This window comes from Carcharodon carcharias, chromosome 9 (genome assembly GCF_017639515.1).
Source record: "Carcharodon carcharias isolate sCarCar2 chromosome 9, sCarCar2.pri, whole genome shotgun sequence".
Classification (NCBI taxonomy): Eukaryota; Metazoa; Chordata; class Chondrichthyes; order Lamniformes; family Lamnidae; genus Carcharodon; species Carcharodon carcharias.
Genome location: NC_054475.1, coordinates 37,846,200 through 37,860,630, shown reverse-complemented (window position 1 = coordinate 37,860,630; position 14,431 = coordinate 37,846,200). Strand labels below are relative to the sequence as shown.

General features: G+C 39.6%; 1 protein-coding gene across 1 annotated transcript in view; it reads left to right on the top strand.

The window, feature by feature from the left end:
* Nucleotides 1-6,825: 6,825 nt before the first annotated feature.
* Nucleotides 6,826-14,431, top strand: part of LOC121281732 (leucine-rich repeat-containing G-protein coupled receptor 6) — a 265,429-nt gene continuing 257,823 nt past the window's right edge. The window contains exon 1 of the mRNA XM_041194643.1: nucleotides 6,826-7,109. Coding sequence (XP_041050577.1) covers nucleotides 6,922-7,109 — 188 coding nt within the window. The 5' untranslated portion in view covers nucleotides 6,826-6,921. The remainder of the gene's footprint in view (nucleotides 7,110-14,431) is intronic.

Sequence of the window (14,431 nt, the reverse complement as noted above, 5' to 3'; positions counted from 1 at the left end):
TGGTGTCTTTATTTTTTTTATCTATTGTTTGATGTCTTTCCGCTTGTTTCTACCCTTCACTGCCTCCATATATCTTTAATTACCTAATTGTTTTCTGCCATTTTGTGTTCTGCTGTTTTTATTTTCTGTGATTTTACATAATATTACATATGTATCAGCAATGCAAGTAGTGCAATGGACCAAGCTCCTAGACCCTTGGCCCTCTTCACAGGCCTAGGAAGACTTCAATATAGAAAAGGCTTAATTCAAAAAGTCATTTGGATACATAACCTAACAGAAAGATCTTCCATAAATATAGCACCTTTAATGACTTCGGGTTTTCTTGAACCAGTTCATAAGAAACCCAAAATGAAAAAAACAGTAAAAACTGGGAAATAAGAATACTAGCCCAAACAGGTCCTGTATACCTTAAAATGGAACACCGGTAAAAAATGGAGAATAAGAATACTGGTCCAAACTGTTTTTCCTTCTGGGAATGAAGTATTCCTGAAGTGTTATCATTATTGTAATATAGGAAAATGCTCCCATTAATTTGTATGCAGTGAGGTCCTGCAAGCAACATTGAAATAAATGCAGAGATAATCTGTTTTAGCCATGTTACTTGAGAAATATACCTTGGCCAGAAAACCAACTTGCTCTTATTTAAGTAGTGGGATTTTTGTATCTTCATGAAAAGCCAGACAGGGTCTCAGTTTAAAACTTAATCCAAAAGCCAGCACCTCCAACAGTGCAGTTTTCCTCTTCCCTTCTGTACTAAATCATCAGCCAAGTTTCTGTGCTGAAGTCCCTGGACTGTAACTTCAACCCATGACATTCACTATTTAGAAGCAAGAATGCTACCACTTGGGCCAAGGCTCATCCAAATACTCTGAGCTCTATTTCAGTGGTGAATGAAAGGATATTTTTGTATAATTACCTCAAATATTATCCCATTTCCCTCATTATGCACATTGTATTTTCTGATAATCATAATTATGCACAGCATCTAAGTTATTACAGGATACATTTTACGAATCTTGGTAATTAAGCCACTTGCTAAACATTGACTTTGCTGAACTATGTGAGTTTTGATAAATTATTATTTTGGAAACTTAAATATGAAGAAGCCACACAAATCTCACAAACATTAATATGTCATAGTACATGTAATACCTCTTGCAAAACACTTGCATTTTCATCTTCAAGCATCAACACTTGTTTAAGTCGAAAATAGTAAATCTTGTTGACAATGGCAAAAGTTGCATCAATATAACCTAACATGCGTAATGTGAAATGATGTGTGCACATATGTGTGTGAACTCAGTGCATTAATTTGATTAAATCCCTAATCCAAAAGCAAACGTATTAAATATTGACCATTAATGGTATCAAACTAAAATTGCAATTATTTGAAAGTTTCAAATAGTAAATGCTACTTTCCATCTCATAGTCCAGGGCTGCAGTTGTGTCTCTGTTTTTGCGTTATGATATTTGGTTAGCATTTGCATCTACTCCAAAATGCCAATAACACTCATGTCCTGATATCTGAGCACATTAAAGCCATGCTCCATATGGCCATCTTAATCTATTTGGGCAGAGCATAATTCCAGTGCAAAAGATTTAAAATTTCCTCAGATTGTCCATTTCTTATTTGGGGCATTTTACAAACTTAGCATTGAAAGCATCTTAAATTTACAAGAATACAGACACTGTTTTCCATTGTCTCCTAATATCACTTAATTGGGCTAGGCATGTGAATAGTGTGGTTACAAGAGCAGGCTGAGAGTTCTGCAGCAAGTAACTCCCCTTTTGACTCCCCAGAGCCTGTCCACTATCTCCAAGGCACAAGTCAGGAGTGGATACCTTCCACTTGCCTGGTGAGTGCAGCTCAAACAACACTTAAGAAACTCAACACCATCTAAGACAAAGTAGCCCACTCAACCCCATCCACCATCTTAAACATTCAGTCCCTTCATCACTGGTGCTCAGTGACAATAGTGTGTACCATCTTTAATATGCACCACAGCAACTCACCAAGGGTCCTTTGGCAGCACTTTTCAAACCCGTGACCTCTACCACCTAGAACAACAAGGGCAGCAAATGCATGGGAACACCATCACCTGCAAGTACCCCTCCAAGTTAATTACCATCCTGACTTGGAACTATACCCCTGTTCCTTCACTGCTGGTGGGTCAAAAATCTGAAACTGCCTCCCTTACAGCACTGTGGGCGTACCTATACCAGATGGATTTCAGCGGTTGAAGAAGGTGGCTCACCACCACCTTCTCAAGCGTAACTAGAAATGGATAATCAATGCCAGCATTACCAGCTATGTCCACATCTCAAGAACTAACATTAAAAACTAAAGTCATGGGTAGCAAAGATTCATACATGCAAATATGTGCGTTCTTTCACAACCAGAGCCTCAGTTGCAGCTAAGGATAGCTTGGTCCCATCTTTGGTGTAACTTTGGTCCCAACTGCACTTGCATTTGCAGCTACTAGCCTTAAACAGCGAGGGGTCAAATTTCCACTTGTTTCCGTTAGTTATATCAGTGCATTCTGGGCAGAATCAGCCAAAACAACACAAAAGGTTGGGGAATTTTAAGTGAATTATACCCAAAGCATGCTTAAGCTCATATGTCCTGCAACCTTTTATGCCAGTTAAAGATTTAATTTGCCTTTATAAGACCCACCCGTAAAATTGGTCACACCCCATCAAATTGAAGTTGTGAGATTTTGCCAATTATGTTGGTTCAGAAAGCTGTTCAAATTATGCTTTTTTTTACATAGACACTCATAGAGATATTTATTCAAAGAATATTTAATTTACTAAGTAACACAGTTTAAAGTATTAAATGGCTCAGTATAGTTTTGTAAAGTATTTTTCAGTAATTTATATCAGATTACTGACAGGTGCTGGACTGGTAACTCTTACTATAAATGTTTATTTTTGGTCATAAAGCAATTTCAACTGTATTAAGAAAATTGCACCAGGTTAGTGCTCTTAAATACATCAAGGAGAACATTATAATGGAGGTGAAAAATAAAATGATTGTATTCTATTACACCCTTAGATTGCACTGGCTTATAGGAGATTTTACATTTGTGATTATGAAAATTGCTGAAAAAAAGAGACATGTCAAAGCTTTTCATCTTACACTCAAGAAACATGCCAAAACGTTTTTGTCCTGCAGTCATCAAGACTGATGTGTGCAAGACAAAAAGCTTTGGCATGTCTCTTTTTTCAGCAATATTCTGTACTACCAAACGACGATTATGAAAATATGCTTTAGCAGAAATTGAAGTGACACCTCAGCCTTGGAGGGAATATAGCATAGGTTTACTACATGATACCTACACTCCATGGGCTGAATTTTGCCATCAGCAAGCAAGGAAAGGGGCCTGCTTGCCGACACTTAAATGATGTGGGATGATGTCAGGGGAAACCCCCGACGTCATCCCGCCCCATTTACATTTTTAGGAAGGCCGGGGCGCAGCAAAATCAGCTGTGCGCCCGCCAACCTGTCAATGGCCAATTGAGGTCATTGACAGGATCATTGAAACAATTAAAAGATCTGCCCGTCCAACTTTAAGGTTGGTGGACAGGCCAGGAGCCCTGGCAGCAAATAGAGAAAACATGAAACCTCATCCAACGGCGGGATGAGGTTTCATGTAGGGATTTAAAAAGTTTAATAAACTTTTAGTGTAATTTATGAACATGTCCCATCTCATGTGGCATTGTCACATGGGGGGGGGGGGAAGAGACATGTTGAGGACTTTTCGTTTTCTATTTTCAACATTTTTTAAACTGTCAGTGATCTCCCTGAGACAGCACTTAGCCTCAGGGAGATGTGCGCTCTTTTGTGCGCATGTGCGAAAGACCGCACCCTTGCATTTGGGGAATCCTCCCCCCCCCGCCACCCCCCCCTCCCCCCCCCACCGCTTGCACAAGAAGTGCATAGCGCTTCCCGGCAGACATCACACTGGCGGGCCTGAATTGGCTGGCCCATGTAAAATGACGGTGGGACCCGCTTCTTGGGCGGGGATCGGCTCCCCGCCTGCCAGACATTGGGTTGGGCCCTCCCGCCAGAAAATTCTGCTCTCTGAGTTACATTATGAGCAGAAATTGTATTCCCCAGAATTGAAAAGGTTAATAGGCAATTTGGTTGATGTTTTGAACATATTACGGGCAACATACCAGGTAGAGAGTGAGACAAAAACAAAAAACTGCGGATGCTGGAAATCCAAAACAAGAACAGAATTACCTGGAAAAACTCAGCAGGTCTGGCAGCATCGGCGGAGAAGAAAAGAGTTGACGTTTCGAGTCCTCATGACCCTTCAACAGAACGAGGTGAATCCAAGGAGAGGGGTGAAATATAAGCTGGTTTAAGGTGGTGGTGGTGTGGGGGGCGGGGGTTGGTTGGGGGGAGAGAAGTGGAGGGGGGTGGTGTGGTTGTAGGGACAAGCAAGCAGTGATAGGAGCAGATCATCAAAAGAGGTTGGGCGACATAACGAGAAATGAGTTCCATGGGGCAGGAGCAAGCTGACACGATGGGTCTACCGGGACAGTTGTTTGTGGATTTTGGGTAGGAGGTAGAAGCGGGCCGTCCGAGGGTCAACCTCAGGACGCCCAATCTCCGCCGATGCTGCCAGACCTGCTGAGTTTTTCCAGGTAATTCTGTTCTTGTGTTAGAGAGTGAGACAAACTATTTCTGCTGGTTAGGGAGTTGGTTGGCTAGGTGGCATAGTCTAAAAACTAGAACCAGACCTTTCAGGAGTTACATTAGGAACTACTTCCACATACAGGGCGGGATTTTGCGACCCCATTGCAGTGGGGGCGGGATCGTAAAATGCGGCAAACTATTCAAAACTCCATTGACTTTGGCGAGATTGGAAAATTCCGCTGGTGGGAGGGCCCTTAAAATTGCATCCACTGAGTAAATTGGAACTTTCTTCCGCAAATGACAGCTGATGCTAGATCAACTCTTCATTTTAACCCTGAGATTGATCGTTTTTCGGTTAACCAAAGGTATTCAGGGAGATGGAGCAAAGGAGTTGGGTCACAGATGACTCATGTTTTCATTGAGTGACAGAACAGGCTTGAGGGGCTAAATGGCTCACTCCAGCTCCTGTGTTCTAATGTTCCTCAGCAGCACAATTTCCAACATAATTTGAGTGGAATTTCTTCATTGCCATCAAAGCCAAAACTCTGACCCGTAATGTTGCTTAACCAAAAATTAACGTGCTCCTGTAGGAGCGACCTTGTTATTGAAGAAAAAATAGGTTCCGACGATTCAATCATCCCCCAGTTGGCTAGTCGCGTTGACTGCAATCATTTTTCGCTGTGGGCATTGAAATATTGTATATGGCCCAGTATTTCCCCTTCATTCCAGAGAAATCCAAAAAAAAGTGTATAACTCCAAATCATCCAGCTGCCTAACAAACTCCTTACATTCTTTTTAGCAAAGGTACTTAATTTTTTTGCAGCAAAATACGTTTCAGAAACGTACGATTTTTGAACTTGCCAGCAGCCAATGGACACTAACCATTCTGCTCGCCTCTCAAACTGTTGATCTCAGTGAAAAAGAGGATTGAATATACAGTATCAAAACGTTGAATAATGACTGACGCTCAAAAGAATCTATTCAACAGGTGGGCTTTTCCAGCTGCTTCCTATACACTGGGAAAACACTTAACTGTGAGCCCGTGAAAGAGAGGGAGTGAGTGAGAACGCGTTAGGTCGGAATAAAGAGAGAAAGGAAAATTTACAGCAGATCCAAAATAAAAGAGGGATGTGAAAAGGAACATGGATGTTAGGGCTGGCAGATAAATCAACAGAGCGCCGTGTGCCTCCTTGCGATAAAAGGGCTGTCGCAGAATTTTCGTGTGTGTGGTTTTGGTCACTTTTGGAAATCCTTGCACTGTATAATTAAACAGGCGCCAACGCCACTTAGATTGTGCGTCGCTGCTTTGAGATTCATTGTTTCTAACTTTGGATGCGTCAATTAATAGAATCGTTATTACACTTGGGAGAAAAGTGATGTTTTTGGTTTATACGATTCCAGTTTTCTTGTGATAAAGCTTAATCAAAGCACATAAAGGAACTTCGATAAACACATTTTAAAATCCCTTTCTGATCGGTTCTAATGTCCTGAATGATTTTTTTAAATCCTGAGAATAAATGTATTAACATATACAAATGCCACTATTTCTAAAGCGTTACATATGGACCAGTTACAAAACTGGACAATCCTTATCTTTTTTGTAATTGTACTGTAATATTACTGTATTTATGTTTTGGCGCCATTCGTGCTGTAATACACCAATTGAATCGGACAGTTTCGAAGTACATTCACTCGGAGAGTTAATGTTTAACTCTTTTGTGGGTTTTTTTTGCCAGTACAGTTTTGAATCTGGGAACCTCACAAAAGTCATCTCTTCGCTTGAGTCTCAAAACTTCTCGAACTCACGCGTGCACCTGAGGAAAAGGTTTGCAGTAACAATTGAAACAGCTAGTTTTCCGAATTCGGGATTACAATAAAATTTGCAGTGAAAATGTCCCAGTTAATGCACGCTCAGTAAAAAGCAAAATGAGATCAGTAACGTAATAGATTGTAACTGATCCGAATGATAAGGTGAAAACTTTTTTTTTCTGCAGAATAAACGAGCATTGGGAGGTAACTTCGAATTAAATATTGGTGAACCAACCTATCAAGTATTTGCCTGTGTTGAAGAGCGAGCTGGAAGCTCCTCCCACGACGATCAATCATCCAATTTCAGCCCACGACGCCAGCCAATAAGTGAAACGTGTGTTTGCCCTGCACTACAATAGGTAGATACGGTGGCAGCAAGAGCGGAGTGAGGTTTGCAGAAATCTGCATCCACACACGTGTGTTACTGAAAGTGACATCTGCCCAGGGCCGCCAAACATCACAGGAAAATGCTCGTGCCCTGGTTGCTGCTGATATTCGCTGCCTTTGGGTATGCCTTCTCGAGCCAAGCGCCAACGAGTCCTTCCTGCCCAGCTCTGTGCCACTGTGAGGAGGATGGCATTCTGCTGTGGGTCGATTGCTCAGAACTGGGGTTTGCAGCATTGCCGGAAGACTTAAGCCCGTTGACGTCCTACCTGTAAGTGCATGCAATATTACTGAGAAACGTGTTGCAGTACAGCAACAATTAATTTAAAGAAGCATCGCTTCCTCCCCACCGCACCCCCCCCCCCCCCCCCCCGCCACCCCCTCCCTGAACCCGCACATTACGGAGAATGTCACAGAACCAGACTTTCAGAGAAAGTCAGTGTTTAAACCTGAAAAGTTGACTAACGTCAATTGGGAGAAGATTTTTTAATTAAGAAGATTTTTAATTAGTCACTATCATTTCAGCGGTAAATCATCATTTCTAACAAACTGCAGTCCAGAGGAAGGGTAACTGCACCGTTTCGTTAATACGACAAGAACGTAATGAAATACTGAATGTTGGTGCTGGATGTTTATGCACTGTCTGAAACGGTGATTGAAGCAGGTCCAGTTTTACTTTTAGAAGGGAATTGGGTAGACACGTGTAACGGGGAAAAGGCAGGGATTTTGGGGACAAGGCGGGGGAGCGGGACTAATTGGATAGCCCTTTCAAATCGCCGGCACATACACAATGGACCGAGTGGCCTCTTTCGCGCTGTATGATATTTTCAGTAACCCTGCATAGTGTACGAATGCCTCGAAAATGATACATGTTAAAACCAATTCACTTAGTTCTCATTGCACTATAGTCAGAACCATTGCATTAGGGGCCATTAGCTAAGGAAAAGCTTTAATGGTCACCCCGTATAGTCCGAAGGAATTTTTTCGGTGTGTATTTATCTGCCTTTGGACTGCTTGTGTTCATTGAGATGAGTGTTAAACATGCATGCTTCATAATGGAGATCGCTTACATGACTGAAGCTATTGATATTTTGGTCAATAACAGCGATGGAGTAAGATAGATGAATAAGATATCAGAGTCAATGATGCTTAGCTGGAACCGAGTGAGTAAGAAGTTAGTGCTTTAACATATCTCCTGTGTATTGTGGTTCACAGCGTTCAGAATGCGCTTTCGATTTACTGAAGGGTTTGTTTAACCCTTGCTTAGATGTGATGTACTGAGGGAGCCACTGGAACGGTGAAAGAGGACAAGATTACAATAACGTTACATTAACATTACAGTTGCCTCCGTTTGCTGTCACAAAGCACAATAGTGTTGCAGTAAAAATGTACCTTACAACTTTCACTGACACGAAGGCAACGAGTGTCCGGTGCCAAAAATAGTTTCTAAAAAAAAAGCAATTACTCGCTTCCGTCGGTTGGTTAAAAGGGAAAGAAGAATTTCCGCCCTGTGCTTAGAATTTTAAATAGCTGAAACTTTATATGAAAGACTAACAGGCTACAACAACATACTGACAAGCTCAGGAATAGACAGGCACATCAAAAAGCTTTTATAAATGCCTTTAGTGCTGCACCTGCCAGGAATATTAATCCGGCTATTTGCATTGCTTGCAAGCACTGCTCTAAATCCCAAAAACATATTCCGCCACGTTACATCAGTGTGATGTTTCCAATTGCATTGTGTGGACCAATGTCAATACTTCCTTCAATGTTTAAATCACAGTGGTCAAATATGAGTATTTTCGTAAATTTACAACAAAGCGATTATTAATTTCAAACGTGCCATGTCCGCAATGCATCTTGAGTTCGAAACTATGCCATTTGACAGTCCGGTCTCCGACTCAGGTGCTCGTTCGGAGACACAGCTTCGGCTGTGAATGCTGACATTTCGGGGGCTGGCGTTAGTTGGTCAGGGCGAGCGAATCGTGCCTCCTGACAGGTAGCGTTCAAGGCGCAGTTCACCCTGACTGTGTTTGCTATTTTACAGCAGGTTGATCAATGATTTGGAACAAGCAGAATAAATTAAAGTGAGTAAAGATTAACAAATGTCAGGGGAGAGATTGAAATGTCTCATGGGTTCGGAAGTAGAACAGCATTACGTTAATTTACACACGAATCGAAACTTTCCGCTTAGAAATTTGGATGGATTTCGTATTTTCTTGCAAGATTCTAAGTGTAAATCCATTTCTCCAGTAGTATATTATTGTACACTGGAGAATATCTAACCGGAAACCCTACAGTTAAAACTGATCATTAAGTTCTCGAGTAGTCATACAGATGTTAATTTTAAGTTATGAGAGACTTTACACATGATATATGGTTTAGATTCTCAGTAAATATATTGAGATTGACTTACGGATCTATAACTTTCTCATTCATACTTTTCTGACGATGATCTTAGAAGCGTGTTCACACCGATTCAGAAACGAAATAAACACTTGCACTTTTTTTTTTCGCACTAGGCGAATACATCAGCCCGAGCCAACAAAAGGCTGCATGTATTCCTGGGAAGATCAGTGAAGATGTTTGACTGTAATTTACATTTGGAAACTTCCTTTGATATCGCTGGAAATGTACAGGCATCAGTGAAATCTTCTTTGGTACCATACGCACATCAGATCAAGCACTACTTATCGGCTTCAGGCACTGATGCAGTTGAGCTCACCTGTATCTGTAAACATACTTTCACAATGATTAACATCTACATTTTTGCGTTTACATTTTTTTTTTAAAGGTTAGAACCTTTACATCACAAGCAAATTGAGTAGCCTCGATTTCCAATATAATTCTTCAAGTATAAACCGTTTATAAGACTGATTTGTTTCAAAATACATTTTTTCTAAGCGCTACAAGCTCACTATGAAATGAAAGAGAGCCCACTTAATGAACGGCTTTATTGAACGGCTATATGAAAACACAAATACGTGGAAAACAATTGAGCAGTTTTGTTATAGAGGTTTTCACTTGTCTTATCATTTGGTATTATGGTTTCTCAGATATGCGGTAACAGCCTCCCGCCACACACACTCGGTTAAAGTAGACAGTAAATGCCGATGTAGCTAACGTGTATTACCGGTACCTGGCAACTCATTGACAACTGTTACCTTGAATTGAGCTGTCCATCGTTAACATACTTTACCTAACGCTGATTATATAATAATAAACTGAAATGATCAAATAAGTCATATCATCCCATGTGGTGCTTAAGTCATACATATTTGTTTAGCAACTAGAGAGTATGAATATTCCCAGAGATTACATTATGTTAAATGGATTATGTACTGTTTATATTGATGTGAATCTAGGGTTTGCACTGGAAACCCTAGATTACCTGGAAGACCAGGTTGTGTGGATCTGATTTAGTAAAGGAGGAGGTAGACTTCCACTGCTTCAGTTTCACAGTTGCTACAGTGGGACTAGAGCCAGGTGTAAAGCAATCATAAATGTTTTTGAATCCTTACAAAATTTATTTTAAGACAATTTTCTTCTGCTAGCATAAACGTTGGGATGGTAATCTGCATGGATGCATAGAGCTCCGTTTTACTTGGCCAGAAAATAAGCTGCAACTTCCAGCATAAATTGCACTGTCAGCCCCATGTCACTCTTGCCAGGTAACAATGCCCATTAGACTGAATTTGATCATACTGAAGATGTTTGGCATACACCAAACATGTGTGCGGAACATGCCCAAGAATTTGTGCTGCATTTTTTTTTGCAAGTCAGACCTCTTTGATGATGTCGCCTTTGATGTTTCAAAACTTCATGCATTGTTTAAAATGTTAGTCTCACTTACATTCCTTGCATTTTATTTGCAATTTAGAAGATGACTCCAAATGCTAAAATATATCTTAGATTATAGAGCATGATAGATAATTGTTTGGATTGGCTGCAAATCTAGGATAAGAATATGGTTTGGCTGAGCATCAGAGTCTTCTTTCATTCTTGTGATTGCAGCTGAAAGCAAGCTTGAAAAATGCACACTAAACAAAAAGTAACATCATTTCTATAATGAGCTCAAAGGTGTGCCTTTATTTAGGCGCTAGCAACCTGTTATCAAGTTTAGCACTTCACCATGTGCTAAGCATGTGCTGATGTGTTAATAACCTATAATAAATGTACACCATATCATTCACAATCTAAGCCTTCACTTGCACTGCCAAGTTTGCACTAGAATAAAGCAGGTACAGAGACTGCTGTCAGAAAAAATCTTGGCACTGTAAACTCTGCAGTTTGGTATTGTATATGAACGCTCATCTCTTCAGCTGCAAATTCAATCTATTTCATATGTCCTAAGGCAATAAGAGAGATTGGCGTGCTTGTTTGATGTCCCTACACAGGCATCCATGTATTGCAGCTGTTTAACTTGATTTAGAAGGTTCAAGGTCCATACTAGTGTAATTTCTTGAATAATGTAGGAGGAACAAGCATGGTGCATTATGTTAAAGTGGCATTGTGTTCAGCTTTGATACTCCACACTGCTGAATTGCTGTTCTCTGATGCCCTGCTAAGGTGGTGGTGGTTGGGGGGTGGGGGGGGCTGATAATTTCTAGGTTGCTGTGTGCCCCTCCGAGCAGCCTGCTAAATTCTTATTTATTAATAGGTTGCCCACCTGCTCTTTTGGGTATAGTTGACACAAGGTTCACTGTTAATCCCCAGAGTGAAAAATATGGGAATAAATATAGATAAATCATTACATTTACCTGTTCCATAAGCCAAATCCTGTTTCAAAATCCAACCTAACCAATTTTTCACTTCATTCAACCCAAACCTAAATGCCTCTGTTCTTTGCTGAATCATAAATTGATCCAATTGTCAACTGTTTAACTGTATCAGTATTTAATGCACTAGGTGGCAGTCTATTCCTTACCTCAGTTATTCAACATGTGCAGAGTTTAGTTTATAATAATAATTTGTAATCATAATCATATCTTATTTTCCTGTTTATTTTTGCACAACATATTTCTTCATGTCTAATTTATTGACTGCTTTCCATACTTAATGATTCCATTATTTAAGAATACTTAAGGATACGCCCTGTGATTTTTTTTTTAACAATGATAGTAATTTTAACTTGCTTAACCCTTGTTAGCTCAGTGACTAAAATCCACGCTGTCCTTATATACTTCATAATTTAAAAAAGTACAACAGGTAGTGTGTTTCATGTGTGGTCTGTCACAGATAATTATAAAGTGTCAACACCACCTCCTTGAAATTACTGTTCTGTTATACACCTCAATATTTTTCTGGTTTTGCATTGGATGCACTATATTGTGACAACACATGCCATGTTTACAAAAATACTACACCCATAACTTTATCACCACCCACCATATTCAATTTCATATTCTTCATTAAAAATATATATTTACTCTTTTTAAGTATCAATATGTGCAACTTCACATTTTCCATTGATACATTCCATTTGCATTTCATTTTTCATATGCTAAATCATTGTGCAAATCTGGATCCCCCAGTTTTCCAACATATTTACTTTTTATAATGTTATCATGGCTCTCTATAAATGTTAGGAATTGCATTAACTTTAGGACTGTACCCAAATGCAGCTTTTGAAGTCATTCAGTGTAAAACCATTAATCCATTATTAGGTTAATCTCAAAATTTTCATTCTAGATTAAAAGTTGAAATAAAATTTCCTTAGAGGAAGTTGCATAGCCTTTAGGAACCATGCAAAAGAAGAATTGCAAAGAGAAACTATTATTTAAGAGTGTTTCTTGAATGCATTCTCCATTCGTAAGGGAGTTTTTAGAAATATGTATATTATTAAGGTCGTTAACAGAAATATGAAAATATAAAGTATGGAACGAGAAGCAATTTTGTAGCTCAATATGTCAATTTCTCCCCAAACTATATATAACCTGGGATTAATTCAATTCAATCATTGTCTTAAGTCGTAGTACTATTAACATGCACCTTAGACTTGAGGGTGATGGTGCCAAAAATGAAGGTAGCAAAGGTTCATGATAGATGAGTGCACTGATGACTATGCAGGTTGATACGGACGTTGGCTACTGTAAGGCTTATGTTCTTGGGGTGGGGGTTCTGCTTTTTATTCTTCTGGCATCACCAATCATCCCTCTTCATCTTGCCTTTGGCAAGTCTTTGTGTCTCAAAGACCTTCACTTGTCCTCTCAATTATCAATGGCCAGAGTTTTCCAAGAGTCAGCAGCCATAGTGCACTGTATCAAGTGAACCTTCAGTCTGCCCTTGCAGTGTTTTTTATTGTCCAACCTGTTTTGTTCAGCCATCTACCAGTTTTCTCCATAATATACTTATATAAACAACTGTACATTGTCCATCCTAACAACATGTTCAACTCAATGGAACTGAACATTGATAATCATTACTACAATGTTGTTGCTATTAGCACAATAAAGTATTGGCTGTTAATGATCTTGTCCTTCCACTTAATATGAAGTAAGGTATGAAGGTGTCTTTGCTGAAACCTTTCCAGATATTAAGTAGGCCTTCTATAGAGTGTCAATGTTTCACATCTATGCAAGATATTCATATGGCATATTAAATTTAAGGTTAAGGCCAAATCAATTCTGTATGCTCCAAGCTCACTAGGACAGCCTACCAAAGGCCACACTTGCTCTCTATACATGAATCATCACTTTCTTGTTGATTTTTGCATCAACAGATGCAACAGTACATGTGCAAGTTAGGTGAACTCCTTGGCCACATTCAACTCTGTTACATCAACAGTGAATAATAATCTAGCACATCTGGTAGCTGGTTGAAACATTGGCTCAAAAAGTGCTATTTAGACAATGGTGAAGCTAGGTGAGGGTATATGCTCAGTTAAACACAAGAATAAAAATACTGCTGTCGGAGATGTGTTGCAGCACCATTAGCTTCATCAAAACAGTTTCTCACTATCTAGCTCTCCATTCAAATTCATTGAACAGGGAGACGTATCTATAATTGCACACAAAGTTAAGTCATCATTTTCAGTCAAAGTACTCTTTCAATGGCATGGTGAGTGTCAATTATTACCAGTCAACCTCTCTAACACTGAAAACTTTTATATACATGGAGGCTCATTCCTTCAGGTTCTAATTGTTGATTGAGATTTCCTTTAATTTACTTTTCATTTAACTTTTTCGCCATCTCTTCTATCTCCCCTCTTAATTCAGTTTTCCTTTCCCTCTCATTAATTCGCTTCCTGTAGCTGATTTGACTTGAATTCATCGTTTTAAATTGCACTTCCTTGTGCTGTTAATTTCACAATTCTTCAATCTGATTGGTTAAGGATATATCAGTTGCTTACCCTGTTCACTCAGATCATAGAGGCACTGTAGAGAGTGCTATGCCATTTCCATCTCTCACTTCCAGCAACTTTTAGCATAAAATATGAGAATAAACAAGCACGGGTAATTCTAACTAATGATAGATGCTTTCGTTGGTCTGCTACAACACTTTTTGAGCCAATACTTCAATCTGTTCTGAAGCAGTTCAATGATGTGATGGATGGTAGAGTCTGTATTGATAGTTCATTAACTTGTTTTGAAT